The following is a 24,086-nucleotide window of genomic DNA, read 5'->3' on the forward strand; positions in this document are numbered from 1 at the left end:
ATCTACTAAAGATAGCTGATATAAGATTGTTTTAATGTTGCTATCTACTAAAGATAGCTGATGTTAGATTGTTTTAATGTTGCTATCTACTAAAGATAGCTGATATAAGATTGTTTTAATGTTGCTATCTACTAAAGATAGCTGATATAAGATTGTTTTAATGTTGCTATCTACTAAAGATAGCTGATATAAGATTGTTTTTAATGTTGCTATCTACTAAAGATAGCTGATGTTAGATTGTTTTAATGTTGCTATCTACTAAAGATAGCTGATATAAGATTGTTTTAATGTTGCTATCTACTAAAGATAGCTGATATAAGATTGTTTTAATGTTGCTATCTACTAAAGATAGCTGATATAAGATTGTTTTAATGTTGCTATCTACTAAAGATAGCTGATGTTAGATTGTTTTAATGTTGCTATCTACTAAAGATAGCTGATATAAGATTGTTTTAATGTTGCTATCTACTAAAGATAGCTGATATAAGATTGTTTTAATGTTGCTATCTACTAAAGATAGCTGATATAAGATTGTTTTAATGTTGCTATCTACTAAAGTTAGCTGATATAAGATTGGTTTTAATGTTGCTATCTACTAAAGATAGGTGATATTAGATTGTTTTAATGTTGCTATCTACTGATGATAGCTGATATAAGATTGGTTTTAATGTTGCTATCTACTAAAGATAGCTGATGTTAGATTGTTTTAATGTTGCTATCTACTACAGATAGCTGATATAAGATTGTTTTAATGTTGCTATCTACTGATGATAGCTGATATTAGATTGGTTTTAATGTTGCTATCTACTAAAGATAGCTGATGTTAGATTGTTTTAATGTTGCTATCTACTGATGATAGCTGATATTAGATTGGTTTTAATGTTGCTATCTACTAAAGATAGCTGATGTTAGATTGTTTTAATGTTGCTATCTACTAAAGATAGCTGATATAAGATTGTTTTAATGTTGCTATCTACTGAAGATAGCTGATATTAGATTGTTTTAATGTTGCTATCTACTGATGATAGCTGATATTAAATTGGTTTTAATGTTGCTATCTACTAAAGATAACTGATATTAGATTGTTAGACCATCCAAAGGAAAAGACCTGATTGTATCACGAGTTACATGTCCATCAGTCAGTCAGTCAGTCAGTCAGTCAGTCAGTCAGTCAGTCAGTCAGTCAGTCAGTGTGTGTGTCTGTCACCAATTATCATCTTTTTATCATCATTAAATTTTGATTGAAGTCTTGTAAAGTGATGATAAATGCTGTGTGCTCTAATTTGATTGGAAACATCATAAACTATGAATTAAAAACGTATTAAGTACAGAAAGAAGAATAGTATTGCTGTTGGAAAGAGAACAATCGCACGAGTATTGAAGTGGATACCAGAATTAAAATAGTTCTCAGAGGAAATTAAGAGACCTTTCAGGATAAATGAAGTTTGCTTAAATGATGAACAAAGCGAAGAGAGACTTGAATTGTAAATGGACAAATTAACATTGTTATAAATGTTGTGTAGCAAGTTGAAACTAGAATTAGATGGTGTGTGTTAAGATTCTGTAGCAGCGTAATGCAAGGGATGTGAATGTGATTGGCTTATAATGTATACAAGGAACTACTTACCTGAGGCAAATGTGATTGCTGACTGATTGCAACCATACTGATTTGTCTGTCATATAGGGTGCAACAAAAGATCAAATATGGCAACAGATTGCTCAACTGTTGCTTTGGTCAGGACAATTTCTGTCACAGCTTGTTTGTGAAGCTGCCAACATGTGCAGGGTGTGTGGGAGTATTGCTTGGAGAATATTAGAGCTGGCTAGTCGTGGATGGCACCAGGACTCATGATAGCAGGATTCGCATTACAGTTTGTGACTCAAATGGGTACTTTTGCGATTTAAATTTCTATAATGATTATTTTGTATGTTTACAAACCAATTAAAGCTTGATGCAAAACAGTATTTCTGTCAAACTTGGAGTGTTTACAAAAGTAAAAAACAGTTGAAACCAAAAAGAAAACTTCTTGCATTGGTACTCAAATTTTTCGATGCTACGCACTGATATCCGATACCAGACATATGCTAATGAAAATGATGTTACGTGATGTATTGGTATTATACTATAGTTTAGCCAATTACAGTACCTGTTCATTACATAAATTATGATGTCAATGACATCAGCTGGCTGTGTATGTGGAGGATTATGTACATAGATATTGAAACATACGGTAGTGCTTGCAAAAATATGTAAATTACGTGACTTTACTGACAAAATTTCACATAAAATGCACATTATTTTCCACAAGAAACAAACAGTAGAGAATGAAATGATTATTTTTATAGTGCTTTTCATGAATACTCATTTATGTATCAACTTAACTGACAAAAAGTATAGGGACTGTGTGAACCTGCTGTGATATACTTACCATGATGTGACTTTGTCAACAATAATGTTGACAGGAATATGGGTAATGTTGGGGCAATTTCAGGAACAACCATTTGTGACTATTGCCTGCCCAATCGGGCAACTAAAAAATAGAATTATATGCAATGAATCAAAATGGAAGTTGGTTTAAAAGAAAATTAACTTGGTTGAATTTTTAAAAAATGCTAATCAATTTTTTTCAAAATGCTAATCAAAATTCTGATTTGATTAGCAACTTTGCTAATCATATTTTCTTGCTGAGCAAGAACCCTGGATGGCACGGCTCACTGGATGCTCACATCTATCATAATTTAGATAATGATCATATCCATAAAAGAATGTAGGTTTTGACATAAATTCTGTTTAAAAAGCGTAACAAACAAACATACAATTATTACACAGTTGTTCAAACCATTCTAAGTATTTGCAACTGGCAAAACATGTCTCAGGTTTCAAATACATTTTGAAATGGCACTCATATTACATATTGATAAGGAATTTGAAGATCTCTTGTTATGACTAAAAGTATCCTGCACATTGTATTGCCATTGTGTGGGTGTCAAATTGCTGTGATAATTAACAATAAATATTTACACATTTTCCACCAACTTTCATAAAAGCCTGACTGCAGTAGTCTCCCAGCAAATACAAAAATGTTTTTAAAACATTATAAATGTGTTATAAACATGTTTTGGTTTTAAATGTCAGTTTATATAGGCTAAAGGAAATGCAAAATGTTTTTAAAATGTTTAAATGAAAAAACATCACAACAGCATTTTTAAATGTTTAGCATACATGTTTGCAAAATATTTTGTCATATTGTTTTATACCTTCAAAGTAAGTTATAATTATATATAATTCATCATTTAAACATTTCTGTAAAATGTTTTTATTTTTATTTTTGATATTTAACAGTCCTCAAAGTAAACTTTATTAATCTAATGATATGCACTTATAGACGAATCCAGTTTCACACATTCCTATACCTTAATGGCTGCCAAAGTTGGGTCCCGTCGGCTCAATCTCACCTAAAATGTGAAATAATGCGGCCTTGGAGGGTAATTTAAACTGCATTCTATCACCCGTGTTACACATAGACAAAAGAATGATGACAGTTTACAACACAAAAGAATCTAATATCGATTTTTAAGCTGCTTTTTGGTGTTGCGGGGACCCAAAGATGGCCAACCAAATCCTGACCATGACTTGACTCGTTGGATTCGTCTATAGTGTATTTAGCTGGGAGGAATAGCCAACCATCATTTGAAAATATTATTTTGATCATTCGTATTGAGGTCTTTTGGGTAAAAAATGTGTATCTTCAATACAAATAATGCATATGGCAGCTATCTTCAATACAAATAATAGCAGCTATTGGTTGTCTGTGAAATGACTTACTCTCTTAAATTTTCCGTTTGAATTTTCAATCAAAAAAATTCAATCTATCGCAGTTAGGAACAAATTTCAATCTTTTTATCAATCAAAATGAGGATTCTTAATCTTTTAGCAATTAAAGTTAAGGGCAAATCTTTTTTGATTACATTTTCAGTAAAAAGGATTCATTTCATTGTTTGAAAATATTATTTTGATCATTCGTATTGAGGTCTTTTGGGGAAAAATGTGTATCTTCAATACAAATAATGCATATGGCAGCTATCTTCAATACAAATAATAGCAGCTATTGGTTGTCTGTGCAAATGACTTATTCTCTTAAATTTTCTGTTTGAATTTTTAATCAAAAAGATTCAATCTATCACAGTTATAGGAACAAATCATTTTTGACTGTATATTCAGTCAAATGATTTGAATTTTCAATCTTTTTTATCAATCTTAATCTTTTAGCAATTAAAGTTAAGGGAAAATCTTTTTTGATTAAATTTTCAGTAAAAATAATTGATTTTCATTGTATTTTAATCTTTCACCAACTTTAATTAGGGGCAAATCCTTTCCAATTGAAAAAAGAGAATGAAAATATTCACTCTAACAAAGTTTTAAATCTCATTCCAACCATTATGCAACACATGCCTTTGGTATTAGGAGTAACACATGATTGGATGATGAATCAGTCTACAAAAAGAGTAAGAGTCAGTCCAAAAATCCATTTCAATCTATTTAGATTGATTCCTATCAGCAATTGTGAAAGATTAAATTATTTCAATTGGTCAAAGATGTTTGCTCTTGCACCATATTATTATGACATGTGACTGCTACTGTCATTATGTTCTTATAACTGTGTCCAGATATTGAAAACAAAACCCACATAACACCTATCTGTCATTATGGCTTTACTTCTGACTTACCTGATTTAAATTCCAATCTTTATTCATTGTCAAGAATACCCTAGATCAACCATGTAATTTGTTATTTCTCAAGGAAATGTAATACAAGACAAATCTAATCACAATTTGGATGTGTAACAAAGTGTAACAAAAACAACCCCAATAAGATGAATGACATTAATTACATAATCCTGTGCATGTTTCATCTAACACTGGTTTTGCTCTCTCTCTCTCTCTCTCTCTCTCTCTCTCTCTCTCTCTCTCTCTCTCTCTCTCTCTCTCTCTCTCTCTCTCTTCCCTCTGCATTTGTCCTTGATTTCCCCTCTCACTGCCAATCTACTTTATTACAATCTTACCTTTGCAATTCACAATATGTATTGTCACAGAGGTATAAGTGTGTTAGTGTCATAGACCAGACAGGGTGTTTTTTTTGGTCTGTGCACTAGCGCACTTACTTTTAACCATGAGATCATGATTTTGAGTATCGGCAGGACAGAGTGGAGATAAAAAGCTTAACCAAGAGAGGACTTCTCCCTCTGGTCTATGACACCATACACACTAATACATCAGTGGCAGTATTAATACACTGCCCCCCCAAAAAAAAACCAACAACAGAATGTGCAGACATCACACAATTGCGGTACCATGTTGTGCAAAACACTGCCCACTTAGAGGACAAGCAATCCACTTCAACTACTCTATGCTGTCCAGCAATTAGGAGTCCTCAGTGATTGTGATTAACATAATTATTTCCTTCCTCTCGCATGATACATGTAATTGTGAAAGTGTCAGTGTAGGTCAGAGGAACTTAAGGAATGTATCTCTTTGCAAAGCATATATGTGACCCATCACATCGAAACAGACCACTTCGCGGCTAGCTTCTTTGGCAGATAACAATGAAAGAAGATGGAAAAATATAAAGAAAATAAAAAGAATTCAGAGCTTGTTTTGCCTCATAAAACATTTTTACTGTATCCGATTTCAACAAGTAAGGTGCCATTTTCAAACTAAAAAGCAGCAGTTTACCCTATTGTTTAAATCTCCATTTTCATTTCTGCCGCGAGGTGGTCTGTTTCGATGTGATGGGTCACATACTATACCACTATGAATAGAATTGTGAGCCACACAGTGTTGTTTGTTATTGTTTTTAATCCAAGACCGAATTAGTTTATGTATGACGTCCTGTCAACCAGACCAAAAATGATGTACTGTGCAGGTCAGCAACCAATCATGCAGCACCTTTGCCCTGATATCAGATGCAAACTAGTCTTTTAATTCGGTCTCAAATTATAAGGCAATCAATATAACCAAATTAGTTTGATCTTTCGATTAACCATCGATGCTTTGTCGATTCTTATGATTCATGAAATCAAATAATTGACAATTATTGATTGTGACAGTATATGAATCTTAACCTTTAGTGATATTGACAAATACAAATTTTCCATCAATTCTGATTAATTACTTGATTAGTTCATTAATAACAAGCATGGAAGCAGAATTGACAGTCAATCCAAAGATGGGACAATTTGCTTGTGGTGTCTAGCTGAGAGTATATATTTTCTCTTCTCTTTGTGACATTTGCTTTGATTTTATCCTTGCTCCTGGTCTTTTTTCATAAAAAGTGTTTTTCTTTTATATTTGTTTAGTTTCTTCTTTCTTTCTTTCTTTCTTCCACTTCTTTATTTGCTTTGTTCATCAAGGGACATTTCTGCATAAACAAATACAAAGATGTCAGATGTATGTATTCATACCAATGAAATAACCTACACATATTTCCACCTGCCTAGCCTAAGATTTTCTATTGAGGAAAACTTTTTGTAAAGTATGACTTAGGGATTCAATCATGTTCCACCGTTGTTCATCACCGATTAACAACGATGCGTTTGCGTGGTTTACTTCGCGAGGGCAGCTTTAGCTGCCCCAGCAAAGTAAACCACGCAGCTGCGCCGGACGCGAGTTGTTAATCGGTGGTGAACAATGGTGAAACATGATTGAATCCCTTTCAACAGCGAAAACAAGCTAAATATCATCTAATTCTCATGATGCCTCCATGGAATATCTGTTTGTTATTGCCACTCAACCTTAACATCGGCAATTTCTGTGTTGATAGCCTATCAGCAATAAAACAAAAGAATGAAGCGGTTATGTTTAGCTGCTACTTTAATAACATTAAGAAAGTGTTTACGCATAAGTTCCAGTCATGACGAATTTTATGCGCTCACGTGTAACGTGTACGCGTAACCCTGCATTCGCGTATACGCTACTGGAAAAGTGTGGATTCATCAAGGATTAACAACGCTTGACCCCTGTACAAAGGAATAGGAAGAGTTGTTGAATCACTTTTAACAACCACAAACAAACACAACAGTAAAATGTAAACTCAACTCTGGTTTCATCACTTTTATAATATAATATTGACAGAGCAGTTTTCCTTGTCCAGTTAAAACTGTCTCGCCACAAGCTGTTATACCACAAAGAACAAATCTTCCCAAGACTAAAACAATGTCAGATGTAATACTACACTGGCACCTTACAGTGTTGATGCAAGAAAGTTTTAGCCTAATGGCTACCTTGTGTATAATTTAATCCTTATATTGTACTTAAACTAATGTTTTCATGTGCTGTGATTCTTGACATGCTTGTAGTGATTTCAACAAGGCAGTGTCATAGTCAACAATCTCAAACAATGCCTCTTATGAAAAGTACTTAATGTTGGTATAACTATTCTGTGTTGTTCCTGCATAAACAAGACATGTGGCAGCTATATGCATTTCCACCTTAGCATCACATCACACCCAACCGTATTTATGTCCAAATTGCCTCATGCACACAAACTACACCACCCAAGCCATACAAAAATCGCAAGCTTGCTGTTTCTATCTCATTTCCTGATACAGGAGTGAAGCAACGAGGGCGTCACATAAGGCCTGGGGGCTTTATGGAATAGATCCAAAACACAGTCCCTAAATCCCCTCTATCCATTTATAGTGCATAAGGTACTGTCCCATATGGAATTGGTTAAATAATAAGTAAGGTGTCAGGCATTGCTATTCTATACTGCCATATCGCTGGCATACATAGCTGAGGGATTCCTATTGATGAGGTTATGATGATGGAAACATACCTACATTAATGAATCTATTAATTGTACAATTAATTCTGTTTCTAAAACCTACTGTTTTATGAGCATCTATTGTAAAAGTATTTTGCTTTCTCAAAAGAGAACCACAGTATCAGGTTCAATTTAATGATAATTTTATTTTGCCATAAAATTATGAATGAATTGGATACTCTTATGAGATCATTTTAATGTTGCTATCTACTGAAGATAGCTGATATTAGATTGGTATAATTTTGCTCTCTACTGAAGATAACCCATTATCTGATTGTTTAATGTTGCTTTCTACGGAAGATAGCTTATATCAGATTGTTTATTGTTGCCATCTACTGAAGATAGCTCACACCAGATTGATTAATGTTGCTATCTACTGATGATAGCTTATATGTAACATTGTTTAATGTTGCTATCTACTGAAGATAGCTCATACCAGATTGTTTAATGTTGCTATCTACTGATGATAGCTGATATTAGATTGATTTTAATGTTGCTATCTACTCAAGATAGTTCATTATTATTAGATTATCGGATATTACTAACTACTGCTAGATAATTTTGCTTTTGCTGTTGCTATCAATCGAATACAGCTCATGTCAGATTGTTCAAATGTTGCTATCAACTGAGGATAGCTGAAATGTCTGTAGACTAAGCCCTGCATACATAACTGTGGTTCAATGAAGTGGCATATTTAAAAGATTAAGTTGAGGGGGTAAAACAAACACACTTACTGTAAAGACATATTTATTGAATTAATAGATTGAAACCCATATCAATAGTAAATCTTAATATTATACTATCATAGTCATCTGTCAATAATCCTGTTCAGAAACTCAATAACAAATATCATGAACCATGACACTTATAAAATTTCCTTGTTTCCCAGAGTAGACCCCACTATATAATCCTTTCAGGCAACTTCTTAACATTTTCTTTAAAAATTTAGTACTTTTTACACAAAAATGGATCTTCCGAGAGGTCATCTGTCAAGAGATCTACATATTATGTTAAAAGATCTGTCTTGTGATTTTGAGAACAAACCAAAAATGTCAAAAATTAAGCGATTTTCTATAATCTAAAAATCCACACAACTTGTTGAGCGAAAACTACACTTTTTAAATTCCATGAAACTCTTGTTTTACTTTCAAACTGATTTTATGAGTTTTGACACACGTAATCCTAAAACCATCTCAAAAGAGACTTTCTATCCAGCGTGCTCCTTAAGTATGCCTTGCACATCGATATGAGCTGATATGTATCTCAACTATGACATTTGAGTAAGATTACATTGTAATAAAGACATCACATTTGTGCATTATTGTATTATGATGTTACATAGAGGGATCATCTTGGGATAAAGCAATGAAAAGGCAATGACATCTACACCTGCCTTTTGATCTATTGGAATTTAAAGGGAATGCCAGAGATTTAATGAAGAACACACACTTGATTAAAAAGAAAGATATATTTATGTATGCAACTCAACACTGTCAAAAAGTAACCAAAGTTAATCGGATACAAAATTTATTTTATGTAGAAAGTATGTTCATTTTGAAGTTATATGTGAGTTTGGTTATACAAATCTACTGCTTTCATAACCTTCTTCACCTGTTGTTCTTAGGTAAAACAAAGGCAAGATTGATTTGAGTTGAGCCTTTGTAAGTTTTTACTTGATGCTGACATCCAGCCTACTTAAAACATGAGCAGACGTCAGAGAATAGGACCAGGATACGCTGTACAGTGTAGATAGGCTATTTAAATAAAGGCACTTAATGTGGCTAATGCCCACATGACCAGATGGGTACTGATATTACAGCTTGAAGACAGGAAGTCGGGAAACGTGACCTGTGGTACAGCGGTTGGTCTTCCTGCATATTTCAATTGGAAACGCGGCATGCATGTCCAGATTTTCTAGCAAATTTGATATTTTTTTTGCAAATTTGTAGTACTACCCTAAAACCTCGTCTACAAGCATATAGAGTGCTTCTGATGAAACCTAAATTAATCCTGGTGCCATTATGGAGTTTGAGCAAATAAATGACAGATCCAAGCATATACGAACAAGTATTATTGTAAGACCAATATTTTGTATTGGCATATTTACGCTAGTTTTGTATGAACTTAGCTTTCATCAAAAACACTATATATGCTTGTAGACGAGGTTTTACGGTATTGTAAGAGTTTCCATTGATATTTTTTTCCGTCTGTAAAGACTTCCAAAATTTAATTCTTGAAAACATACAAAAAATTCAGAATCTCCCAATGTGTAATGAATTAGCCTCGTACATTGTTAGTAATTTTGATGATATTTGTCTGAAAAGTTCCTATCAGTTAGCATTGTAGCACATCTACTGATCACTTGGTGGTCTTGGTATGGTGGTGCCCATGGGTCACATGGACATTAAATTAAGTGCCTTTTATTAAATAGCCTAAGATAACTGCTGTCGAAGACCCATTTATTTGAGGGCAGCATGCTGATATAATGATGCTGTATTTATTACTCATTTGCTTGTATTGTGTTGATCATGCATCAAATTGTTTTCACTACTTAAGCCCGGGTAGTTTTAAGTTGCAGTGTGGGTATGGAGGGTTTAGACATAGAGTGCCTTTTCAAAATTGTCTCCAAAAGTCTGGAAAAGTTCAAATTTGTTATTAGGTTTATAAAATTTGCAAACATTTTCCAGAAATTTGTCAAATTGTGTGTCATTTAAAAAAGAAATCATTATTTCTATATGTTTGTAATTACAGGTTTTACAGGAACACATTGTGAAAAAGACTACAATGAGTGCAGTTCACATCCTTGTCAGCACGGAGGAACGTGCATTGATGAACTCAATCATTATATATGCAAATGTGGCAAGGGATACAAAGGTCAACATTGTGAGATTAAAATTGACTTGTGCAAACCTCATCCATGCAACAACTCAACAAAATGTGTGGATGAAGGCAACACTTTCAAATGTGTATGTCCAGTAGGTTACACAGGTAGGTGTCTTTATGTCAACTTTATTTCTTTTACTAATGTTTTTAGTTTTCTATAACTACCACCCAGCAACACTAACATTACATTTCAGGTTATATCAAGGTTATTAGTTTCTTTTAATACTAATATTTTTACATTTTGGATTTTTTGCTTTTTGAAAGCAAGTGAATTTTTACTCACTACAATATTTCATCCTACACATCGGAGAGGTATGACGTGTAAGACGAAATATTGTAGTGAGTAAAAATTCACTTGGTTTCGAAAAGCAAAAAATCCAAAATGTTTATTTACTGAACAAACCTGATGAATCTATTCAACTAATAATTTTATTTATTTCTAAGGACCACCCAGCATACTCAAACCCTTTGGGGAGGGGGTGGGGTGGTCAAAACATTTATTAACATAAAATATTAGCTTAATATAAAAGTTATGAAAATGTTTTATATAAAAGAACATTCACAACTGCATTGTTGAAATGTTATTGTAAAATTTGCAAAATATTTTGTCACTACTTAAATAACATTGCAAAATATTTTGTCACTACTTAAATAAAATTATCTTACAATATTTTGCAGCAAGTTTTCAAAATGTTTTTGAATGTTATTAAACATTTTATTATATCTGGTATGTAACCCAATATTTAAACCTTTTCTGACAATTTGTTCTAACCTCATGCAAATGTTTTCAAAAACATTTTATGTTTGCTTGGCATGATGAAAAACAAGAATTACCCTAATCAAAATTGGCTGCACATCTTTGTAATTTACTCAGATGTAGCTATGGAGAAGGCTGATATTTGTTAATGATTATTTGTTACAAAAATGGTAGGGAAGTCCTAAATTATGACATCAGACTACATATATTACAACTCTTTTGTGCTGTGTTGTTTTGTTTGTTTGTTTGATTGTTGGCATATTTTTGCATGTTTGCAAGTGAAGAAAACATGATATTCCATCATTACACATCTTGTCCAAGTCCCAGGGATGTCCTTCAGTTATCGAGATCATCTTTTTGTATTTCTGTCAAAGTTAACCTCAAAATTTGGTGTAAAGAATAGGCTGCATTACCACTAAATTTGTTTTAAAAATAAAATATTTCCACAAAAACTAATAACTTAATGTAGAGAACAAATATATCTTGTTTCTTTTTAAGGAACAGTGTTCCTGGTTCAGGTTTGAAGATTTTCATTCAAAAATTAAAAAGAAACTTTGACACTGTATTTAATGTTTCTTTTGGTCAAAACAACACAAAAAAATCAATCATATGCTTTTTCTGTGTTGGATGAGGAATTTTCCATTCAAAAATGATAAAAAACAGGAAGTGTCTAATGTACAAACAGATTTGCTCTTTAGAAATGTAAAACCACGGTCTCTAACTTAATGTTACTGTAAGGTAAATAGATGGGATCAGGTGCAGTCATTTACAGATACATTAAAAGAATGCATTAAAGATGCATCACTCAGGGGCCAATGACCGACACTTTATTCTTTCAAATTCTTCCCTCGAGCTAAAACTCTTTCATTCCTTTTTTGTATCTAATTTGGAGAGTTTGATAAAACATTCATGGCTTAACCAAACCAGGCATAATTAGCTTGTTGTTGTGATAAGGTGTTCGTTGCTGCCTAGCTTACAGAATTTTACCGTATAAAATTCCCCATGCTCATGATTTGATTGAAACTGAAAGAAATCCTATATTAGATATCCTTTTAGAAGTCACTGGTGCAAGCCTAAACATGTATTTCTATCATAGATATAATTGGGATTTTTCTGTATGTAAATAATATTTTCAGTGTGTCTTGTGACATGCTACTAAACACATGAAGGGTTACTGTATCCAACCAGTCCGCTAGTGTTAATTGCTTGATGAATTATTTAATGATCAAACTGTTAGCCGTTAAATTACCTGTCTTAATGTTATCGTGGTGATGTAGTTACCTATAAATAGTTATATCACTCATACATAAACTCTAGATAGTTCATTGATTGATTGCTGTTTATCATTTTACCATCAGCCTCTCCGTGATATTTTTTATCATCACAGTGCTGCACCAAAGGTGCACCAGCGCCATGCCATGCGCTTAGACTCGCCAATTTAGTTATGGGGTGGACCCCAAAATTATGTGAAGTATGTCACGGCATAACTTGTGTCACGACGGATGGTACAAGATGGTACTATCTACTAAATATAGCAAGATGATACATCTACTGAAGATAGCAAGATGGTGCTATCTACTGAAGATAGCAAGATGGTACTATCTACTAAAGATAGCAAGATGGTACTATCTACTGAAGATAGCAAGATGGTACTATCTACTGAAGATAGCAAGATGATACTATCTACTGAAGATAGCAAGATGGTACTATCTACTGAAGATAGCAAGATGGTGCTATCTACTGAAGATAGCAAGATGGTACTATCTACTAAAGATAGCAAGATGATACTATCTACTGAAGATAGCAAGATGGTACTATCTACTGAAAATAGCAAGATGGTACTATCTACTAAATATAGCAAGATGATACATCTACTGAAGATAGCAAGATGGTGCTATCTACTGAAGATAGCAAGATGGTACTATCTACTAAAGATAGCAAGATGGTACTATCTACTGAAGATAGCAAGATGGTACTATCTACTGAAGATAGCAAGATGGTACTATCTACTGAAGATAGCATGATGATACTATCTACTGAAGATAGCAAGATGATTCCATCTACTGAAGATAGCAAGATGATACTATCTACTGAAGATAGCAAGATGATACCATCTACTGAAGATAGCAAGATGGTACTATCTACTGAAGATAGTAAGATGGTACTATCTACTGAAGATAGCAAGATGATACTATCTACTGAAGATAGCAAGATGGTATCTACTGAAGATAGCAAGATGGTACTATCTACTGAAGATAGCAAGATGATTCCATCTACTGAAGATAGCAAGATGGTACTATCTACTGAAGATAGCATGATGATACTATCTACTGAAGATAGCAAGATGATTCCATCTACTGAAGATAGCAAGATGGTATTATCTACTGAAGATAGCAAGATGATACTATCTACTGAAGATAGCAAGATGGTACTATCTACTGAAGATAGCAAGATGATACTATCTACTGAAGATAGCAAGATGGTACTATCTACTGAAGATAGCATGATGATACTATCTACTGAAGATAGCAAGATGATTCCATCTACTGAAGATAGCAAGATGATACTATCTACTGAAGATAGCAAGATGATACCATCTACTGAAGATAGCAAGATGGTACTATCTACTGAAGATAGTAAGATGGTACTATCTACTGAAGATAGCAAGATGATACTATCTACTGAAGATAGCAAGATGTTACTATCTACTGAAGATAGCAAGATGGTACTATCTACTGAAGATAGCAAGATGATTCCATCTACTGAAGATAGCAAGATGGTACTATCTACTGAAGATAGCATGATGATACTATCTACTGAAGATAGCAAGATGGTATTATCTACTGAAGATAGCAAGTTGATACTATCTACTGAAGATAGCAAGATGATACTATCTACTGAAGATAGCAAGATGGTACTATCTACTGAAGATAGCAAGATGATACTATCTACTGAAGATATCAAGATAGTACTATCTACTGAAGATAGCAAGATGATACTATCTACTGAAGATAGCAAGATGATACCATCTACTGAAGATAGCAAGATGGTATTATCTACTAAAGATAGCAAGATGGTACTATCTACTGAAGATAGCAAGATGGTACTATCTACTGAAGATAGCAAGATGGTACTATCTACTGAAGATAGCAAGATGATACTATCTACTGAAGATAGCAAGATGATTCCATCTACTGTAGCTATATCTACTGAAGATAGCAAGATGATACTATCTACTGAAGATAGCAAGATGATACTATCTACTGAAGATAGCATGATGGTACTATCTACTGAAGATAGCAATATGATACTATCTACTGAAGATAGCAAGATGATACTATCTACTGAAGATAGCAAGATGGTACTATCTACTGAAGATAGCAAGATGATACTATCTACTAAAGATAGCAAGATGGTACTATCTACTGAAGATAGCAAGATGGTACTATCTACTGAAGATAGCAAGATGGTACTATCTACTAAAGATAGCAAGATGGTACTATCTACTGAAGATAGCAAGATGATACTATCTACTGAAGATAGCAAGATGGTACTATCTACTGAAGATAGCAAGATGATACTATCTACTAAAGATAGCAAGATGGTACTATCTACTGAAGATAGCAAGATGGTGCTATCTACTGAAGATAGCAAGATGGTACTATCTACTGAAGATAGCAAGATGGTACTATCTACTGAAGATAGCAAGATGATACCATCTACTGAAGATAGCAAGATGATACCATCTACTGAAGATAGCAAGATGATTCATTCATTCATATGTTCAAAAATGAGTTCAAACTTATAATTTCACTGCATTGAAAGCAACATCCACAACATCCAATTCAATTTGTTTCATCATATCTCATAGTTAAGCCAATTTATATGAACACTGTAGAAGAAGTACTGATATTGTCACAAATAGTTATATGAACAAATGGTCCTATAATTTTATATAATTGTAATAAAATCACAAACATTCATATTTTCAAACAAAATATTGTTTATGCCACAACTGTCAAAGAGAAAGAGGGAAGTTGTTTAATAGCAGCTTTATATAATCATAGTGTAGATTTTCTTAGAACTATATTTTTGTACTTAGGCACTTCTTCCACTACAGTCTTTTTTTATATTACCTCACAAGGTATCAAATATACAGACCTTTTTGCAATATATTGTGTAAGACTAATAAAGACATTTTCAATTCCATAAAATCGAATTAACTTGAGTCATGGAGTTGAGACAATCAAGGCAAATATATATCAGCATAATGAAACCATTGAGATTGATGGAGTCAAAATCAAAGATGACAGACAAAAGTGCTATAAATAGGTTACTTAGCTTCAGATTCATACCATGTGGCTGAACATGTCCTCCATATTATAACATTTTATGAGAACAAAATGTTACAAAAGTGATTACACTATGAGTGACCAAGAATAAATGTTAGTGACAAACTGGCATTCATTTTACACCTTTATTTTGGTTAATATTACTAGGTTTCAATAAGCAATAATTGATTTGCCCTAAACTAAGTTGGCGGACTAAGTTTGCTGCATTGACAGCAAATATCTGCACATTTATGTTTCATCTTGCATAGCAACTAACTTCATTTGTTAAATGCTATGCTAAAGTTGTTATACTTGGACTGAAAGAAACCATTTTGGAAAAACAGATGAAGATGAAGCCCATCCATTATGACACGATATATTTGATAGGAAGACAAAATGCTATCTTTTATTCTCAGTCTTATTCAGAGAGTATTGGTTACTATAACCCTCCATCTTCTTCTTCTTCTTTATCTTCTTTTTTCTTCGTCTCCTTCATTATCATCACCTCCATATTTTCTTCTTTTCCCTTTTACTTCAGGTATTTTCTTCTTTTCCTTTTTGGTATGTGCCTTTTTTACTTTGGGTATATATTACCCTTCTTTAGGTTCTATGTGGATCTTACCATATTAAAATACCACCTGCCCCATCCAATTAATCAATAACCCATCACCTGCTTCTGATGATTTCCAATAGTTTAATTACATTGCTGATACAGTTCCCAACCCCATTATTGTTTTTCTCTCTACAGATTTACAACATCTTGCAAATGTTGTAAATATGCCATAGTGTTTAGTCATACATGATGTAATTATACAAATGACTTGTTGTTGTTGTTTTCTTTTTTCTTTTCCTGGGGTAAAACTGATTTTGATGAGCTCATAACATGCAGAAGCATATACACTAGCTTACATTCTTAATGCTACAAATATGCCCAAAGGTATTGGACCAAATCCTAATGTAGACATTGATTAAGATATGTGAAATGAGATGACCAAACTCTACATGTCTCTTCACGCAAAGAGTTTAAAACTCTTTGCGTGAAGAGACTTCATATTCATGTTGAGATATTTTTATCCAAACATTCTTTAGCAAAGTACAATATATGCAAGCCTTTAAAATACACACACACACATTAGTATGATTGCTTGATAGTCAACAAAGATATGTGACTTGGTTTTTAGAGGGAAATAATCCACTTACATAAAGCTGACAAAATATTTGTGCTTTTCTTGTGAATCACATGAGCAACCAAACGGATTAATCCATGTCCTCCTTATTTGACCTCCTTTATAGCTTAAGGCTTTGTCACAATGAAGGATGTTTCCTAGTACTAGAAACAAGAGTAGAGACTTGTCTAGATTTATGGCTATACCTGTATGGCTCTATGGCTATTTGGAGGAGCACTTTGTTTAGTAAGGGTAATTTCATTTCTGATAAACATGACAAATGGGCTTTTAAAATCTGGGTTGTGTGTCTGACCATCTCAAGCCTTTATTTGACCATGATTATTTGGACCAAGAATAAACTGACGTAAATTATGCAAAAGTAAAAAATAGGTAAGAACACATTAACTGTCACAGAATTGATAACTATGTACAGGGTGTGCCATAAAAAGGTTTCAAACAAAGTGGTGATATTTTAAAATGTGTATCTAACCACTATTCAGTCATTTTATTGGACAACCTGTATATTGTTTTTCTGGCAATTATGCCTGTCACTTTATGTAAACACTAAATGATTACTGAAAACACATTTTAAAATAACACCACATTTGTTGAAACCCACATTTTATGGGACACCCTGTATAGGGTATTTTGATGTGGAGAATTGTAATAATGTGAACTAACTATCATAAGGTCTGGGGTTCAAATTCCATGCACAGAGAGGTATGTCCAGAGGTTTTTTTCTGGCTTATCCACCTGTGCATGTTATGTTTCCATTATAATTACATGTTTAAATAAATAAATAAATAAATAAATGTGCTAGTGTGCAATGGACGGTTCTTCTTTCCCCTGTATATATTACGAATTGTGGTTAAGCATCATGAATTTGATCTTGTGCACTAGCAGAATGGTCGACTGCAGATCCATCCGATAACGCTTTTTCAGTGGGAAATGAACTTTGCTGCTTGGATGATGCCACGATGTGTTTAGCATTTATTCCATATTGAAAAGCGTATTCCGACTGCACTCGACCGGCCTCCTAGTTTGTGTGTTTCTATGTTCCAGTGTATGAAGTCTGGGCCTCTTCCCTTGCTCATTAGCATATGTTTTTTTCTCTTAAAAGTATAATTTTGCACAGGATTTCATGAAGTAAACATGGATGAGTGTCCTTCATACCCTGGCTGCAATAGAGGTACATGTCATGCTACTGTTTTTTCTAATAAATTACTTAAAACATGTGTTTCTTTTTTAATCTACACAGGATCTCATTGTGAAATAAACATAAATGAATGCAATTCACACCCTTGTCACAATGGAGGTACATGTCAGGATTTAGCCAATGGATATAAGTGCTACTGTCCAAGTGGCCGTTACTCAGGGAGGCACTGTGAAAGTAAGTAGAACAGAAACACTTTATGCAAAAATGATTTTGTAATTAATAATTTATAGATAAGTTGACATATGATGTTTACATTCAGGTTGCCCTCTGGGTCATTCTGTGCCAGCCTGATCACCCTCCCCTTTTAAATTAACCTAACCCCATCAAGTCAACAGGTTTTGCGCTAATTTTAGTCTCCAGTTTCCAAATAACAATATCTCTGTTTCCAGTGCGACAACTTTGTTGATAAGGTAATTCATGAGTAATCTAATTTTCCCAATTGTTTTGACATCAGAGCAATTTGGATGATGACCTATTGACCTTGTGACCTTTACTTTGACTTTGTGGATCATGTGACCTAGAGATGAACTTGGGTGAAAATTATCCTCTGTGTGTCTTTTACAAAATATCTAAAAATTGGGTATCATTTTTTGTTTGATTTCAAGCTCTTTGCAAAGTTGACATACTAGTAGTTGGCAAAACTGTGTCTGTGTAGTCTCGAATGCAGACTGATTGAAAACAACTGATTGCACAGCAGTGTAGCCAGCTTTTTGGTGTGGTGGGTCAAAGCCAGATATTTGTCCCCATTTGTCAATTTGTTACCCCATTTTTAGTCATTTTAACAACATTAACAACATTTCAGTGGGGACAATTTTTCCCCCGGCTCCCTCTGGCTACATCACTGACTGCAACAAAATCTACTATCAGTAAGCCAAATTTGAAAAGAGCTAGAAAGTAAAACCAAAAATATAAACGTACCTCCAATTTTGTGATATTGTGAAGAAAACATGAGGGTAATAATTTTCCTGAAAGTTCTCCTCAAGGTCCAAATAACGTAAACCATAAAAGTTTTAAGCCTTGTCAATTCGCCAAACTCAAGTATGAAGACTACTATCTCAAGTTCTTTGCGGTTGCTTGTATAAATTTGTTAAGACATTAATTTCTGTTTGATTCCTTACAGACAACAATGAAGAAATGCAATTCCACGAACCACAAAGCAGTGATCCTGAGTCAGATAACTGGCGGTTTTATGTCATCATCGGCTGCCTGGCAGGGGCACTTTTATTCGCAGTATGCCTCATGGTGATTTGCATATGCACATTACATAGTAGGTCGGAACCAAACAAAGTAGGACATTTGGATCCGCTAGGAGAAATGAAAAGGTAAGAATTGGATTTTTAGCATCTATACATATAAAATTAAATACAGAGACAAAAGTTGACCAAAAGTGGTAATGCATCTTCCTTCAGCCTGATTTAATTGGCCTTAGTTTTGGCTCATTTTAGATTAAAATCCCTGGTAGTCATTTAAGTAGCGGATCAGTGGGTACCATTACAAGACCACCGGGTGATTCTTACATAATAGGATCTTGCAGAAAACATTGGGTGATTCTTCACTCTCATACAATGCACAAAATAATGTTACAGAAAGGGAAATTTTGCGTCAGCTTATCAAAAAAAAAAGCTGTGTCACCGTGTGTGTTTTTAATTCATACGCAAATTTGCACTATATTTTGATGCTACATTTGGTAACTGTTGTATCTACAAAAAAAAGCAAGCTTTTTAAACATACGAATATTAAAATAAAGAGTACCCAAAAGACTACTTTAATCCATTCCAATAATATGATCAAGAGTTAAAATAACCGTGGTATCTAAAAATAGAACTGTTCCAAACATTCCAAGAATTAATGTAAATGTACCCAAAAGGCTACTTCAACCCATTACAGTAAATTAACATGTCAACAGCAAGAGTAGTTGCAGATGTTTAACACAGATATAAAAAATACCTTTTACAATGAAAACTGCATCTTGCAAAGTATCTTATCCGAATATTAGGTAACAATAGGAGCATTTACACAGATACGGAGTTAAGAAATTCCATTTTAACGTCATTTTCATCATTGTTGTTGTGTTGTTTTAATTCACACATTTGTTGGAACTTTTTTGTTGGGACACAAATCATAGTGGATAAATGTACTTACAATTTGTGCTTCTTCAATACTGTAAAAACTAAAAGTGCAAATGTTAGCACTATACTAATTTCATGATTTTACAAAGCAGCAAAAAAACAAAATTTAACAGGTAAGTTTGTATAGAAAATTTGAAATTAGTGAAATTAAAACAGGCAATAATGTTTGATATTGCCATAGCGTGAAAATGATCACTTTGAGAGTAACATTTGTCCTCAAAAGTGGCTCAAATTGTCAGATACTATAATGGAGGTTATGAATTTCAAATCCACTAATTATTAGTATGTTATTATTTGTTTCAGTACTGGCTATACATACGATGTAAGCAGTGTGTCAAGGCAGAGACCCAGTGTTCAGGCCATCTATGAAGCAACATCCTTTGATTACAGAACAAACCCAGATGAACCTCTTATTTCATCACTTAAACCAAGAAAAGTCTAGTAGAAACTGGTACCTGAATATAAGAGTCAAATATACATGAGTTTATCTTTTCTTGGCAGAGTGAATTATTTTAAAGATGTAAATGTTTATCTTGTCCAGAGGATTTTCATGAATTGACAAGGGCGGGAGGGCTTTGTGTTTTTTCAATAATAAATTCCTTTTAAAATACATTATTAGAAATCAATGAGAGGGGGGATACAAGGAAAAACTTCTTTAAAATGATTCACATTGCTTTATTAACTTTTAAAAATATGGACACACTTCAGAAAATGATGTTGGTGGGGACAAGACCCAACTAATTACTTTTATATGGCCTAAAAGACCTGTTGACTTGCATTGCAACTGGGGTCCATTTCACTAAACATTTAACCCTCAACTCAAGTAACCGTTCGTATAGTTACAAATACCCAATACTAGACGTAACTTTATGAAGGGCCCCTGTATTAAATCCCTATTACTTATGAAGGGTACCATTTCGTAAGTAAGTTCAGTGAAATAAGTTGCAAACGATTTTGAGATTTACAAAGCTTCGTTAAAGTTTAGTGAAATGGGCCCCTGATGTGGTGGGAATCCTTTATTTCCTGTGTCTAATGTGTTTTTTTTAAGTATTTTAATCTTGGGTCAATTATACAATTTCATGACAAACTGGACCCAACAAGTCAGATGAGAATGATAGGAAATATGATGCATTAACTACCAAAATCTGCTATAATATTTACAAAGTCAACAAAGGCAACTATTCAGTGCTATATTGGGATATTTTAAAGATATAAAATATTGTATAAATGTGAGGTTTGAATGACAAACCAGCAGATAGCAAGAAAATGTATTTGCACACTGATCCCTGTGCAAAATGATGAACAGTGCCTTTATATATAGATCAAACATCTAATGCTATAACTAGCTATAATAAATTCATTTTACCTTGACAGTCGTGGGGTCGTTTAGAACGTTCCAACAAGTCCAATAGGGCCCAACTTACGCTAGAGTGAACACGATAATGCGATTGGTTTTCTTACCTGTAAAAATTTGGCCAATTCAGAAAGAAAATCTTGTTTATCGTGTAGGGCCTACTCCACATAATTACATTTTCTTGGATGTGAACTTTTTTTTTCACTATAGGCCTATGGCATTTTCAAATTTTCCATTTCAAATTCAGGCTTTCTTTCCTTCTCTCTTTCTCTCTCTTAGGACTAAGAAGCCTATAATAAAGGGCACGTTCAGATATTCCTGTGGCTACTTCCAGACAAGCCATATTGTGTTGTTTGGCAAACTGCTTTGCCCTTCGCCCTTCTCCCTCTCAAAAATGGGCTTAACATTTGTGACAATCTCAGATACTTCATAACGTGCCATGTTGAAAGTTAACAATCTATACTTCTACTTGCTTTCAAGAGAACACAATTAGTGTAGGTGATTGAATGAAGACTAAGATTATTTGTACTATGATTTCATTTCATTTAATATAACTATTATATTATTACCTCATTCCTAATCGAGAACATGAGAAAATATTGTAAAGGCCATTAATATACGCACCTATCCACGCATGATTAAGTTTTATATGTTCTATTCATTTCGACCATTAACCTAAACATTTCACATGCATGCTATTTGTCTCAATGCCTTCTCGGACTGTATTTATATTGGATGGTAATTTAAATTGTGAAACCGTAGAATGATCTGTTGGTCAGCATAGATATTGAATAAAATTGAATCCCATCACATCAATTCAACGCTACACCCTTTTTGGAAGTACTGGTTACCAGCGACTTATTAATGTACTTTAGATAATGTGGGCCCAGTTAATTACATCATGGATATATTTTTCAAACTGATGTCATGAATTCTTAACCAGTTATTTTATTTTTTGTCAGAATTTTGGCTTACAAAATTCAGCCCATAGCTTCCAATTGATAGGCTGAAATTACAAACTTTTAAAAAGTTATCAGTTTTCTATGTTTGTGTTTTTTATATTTAAAACTATTGTAATGTTTCTATTTATATTTGTATATTTACCAGATAAGATAAACTCAGACTTTATTGACTCTTATATTTCTATATAATATTTTTACGATGTGTAATTATTGTATATATAAATGTACTATTTATCATTCTAATATCATTCCATAGGTTGCAGATTTAATCATGTTTATTGATTATTAATTTGATGACACAAAGTTTGTTACATGTCAATTCTAACCATTTCTAAACAGTAACCCAAACATTTTATGATACACAAGAGAATGAAGTATTGTTTTAGTCACTGTCATGCATTATCTCATTAATATGGGCAATGCCATATTTACTTTGAGTCAAGCATCAACGTGGTAATCTTAGCAACAAGACACTCCGTACCCACAAGATGGCGCCGTTGACGTCATAATGACTACCTCTATTGTTTTACACCAACATAATGGAAAAACACCTTTCATATGAGACAATAGATGTAAAACAGGATGAAAACAATGCATTCTTAAATACTCTTGTTTAAAAATCACCAATACCAAAAATTAAATTAAAGTTATCATGATGAAATGAAATCAATATGTGTTAAAGATTGAAGTAATTTCTAATTTGGAAATTTCATCTTCTTTTTTTACCGAATCGTTCAGGTTCTAATTCAGTGATAGTCTGAGTTTGAAACACTTTCAAAATTCAAAAGTAACCCGTCTCAATAAAGATTAGTTTTGTTAAGGTATTTTATATTATTAACTTTAAGCTAAAATCAGGTCATTTCAGTACCATCTCATACAACAAAATGAGATGTGGTTCTCATTGTATAAAATGAACAATTTACCAGACTGAAGTATTTTAGGCCATGGTTTCTTCCAAACATGTTCAAACAAATCACTAGTTTGTGAAATTCAATTAATGTAGGCCTATAAGGTCCTATACCCAGCAAACAGAAAAATGTTTGTAAAACATTATCAACATCATTTATAAATGCGTTTTGGTTTTGATCAACACGTTTTAATGACATTTAAAAGTCGGATTATATAAAGTTTTGAAAATATTTTTTAAGCGTTACAACATAATTTTAAAAGTTGTCAGTTATTGAATAATATCTTGGGAAACATTTTAGCAAAATATTTTGTCAACATTTAATAACATTTTGTTAGAATTGTTTGTATCAAGTTTTCAAAAAGCTTTTTACAATGTTATTAAAATATTTTATACCCTTTATATAACCCAACATTTAAATGTTTTCTGTAAAAAGTTTTGTGTTTGCTGGGTACAGATTACTTAAGGTAGTTTCCTGGTGTTTTTCACTGTTTGGTTGTACCATTACATGTATAGGCTATAACTATCAAATAAAGATATGCTTTAATGCGTAAATAGC

General features: G+C 33.2%; 1 protein-coding gene across 1 annotated transcript in view; it reads left to right on the top strand.

Moving 5' to 3' along the window:
- LOC140156079 (uncharacterized) overlaps nucleotides 1–23,438 on the top strand; it is a 280,738-nt gene extending 257,300 nt beyond the window's left edge. The window contains exons 7-10 of the mRNA XM_072179196.1: nucleotides 10,574–10,810; nucleotides 18,218–18,349; nucleotides 19,296–19,497; nucleotides 20,608–23,438. Coding sequence (XP_072035297.1) covers nucleotides 10,574–10,810; nucleotides 18,218–18,349; nucleotides 19,296–19,497; nucleotides 20,608–20,746 — 710 coding nt within the window. The 3' untranslated portion in view covers nucleotides 20,747–23,438. The remainder of the gene's footprint in view (nucleotides 1–10,573; nucleotides 10,811–18,217; nucleotides 18,350–19,295; nucleotides 19,498–20,607) is intronic.
- Nucleotides 23,439–24,086: the final 648 nt, after the last annotated feature.

The sequence above is a fragment of the Amphiura filiformis genome, chromosome 6, assembly GCF_039555335.1.
Source record: "Amphiura filiformis chromosome 6, Afil_fr2py, whole genome shotgun sequence".
NCBI classification, from domain to species: domain Eukaryota; kingdom Metazoa; phylum Echinodermata; class Ophiuroidea; order Amphilepidida; family Amphiuridae; genus Amphiura; species Amphiura filiformis.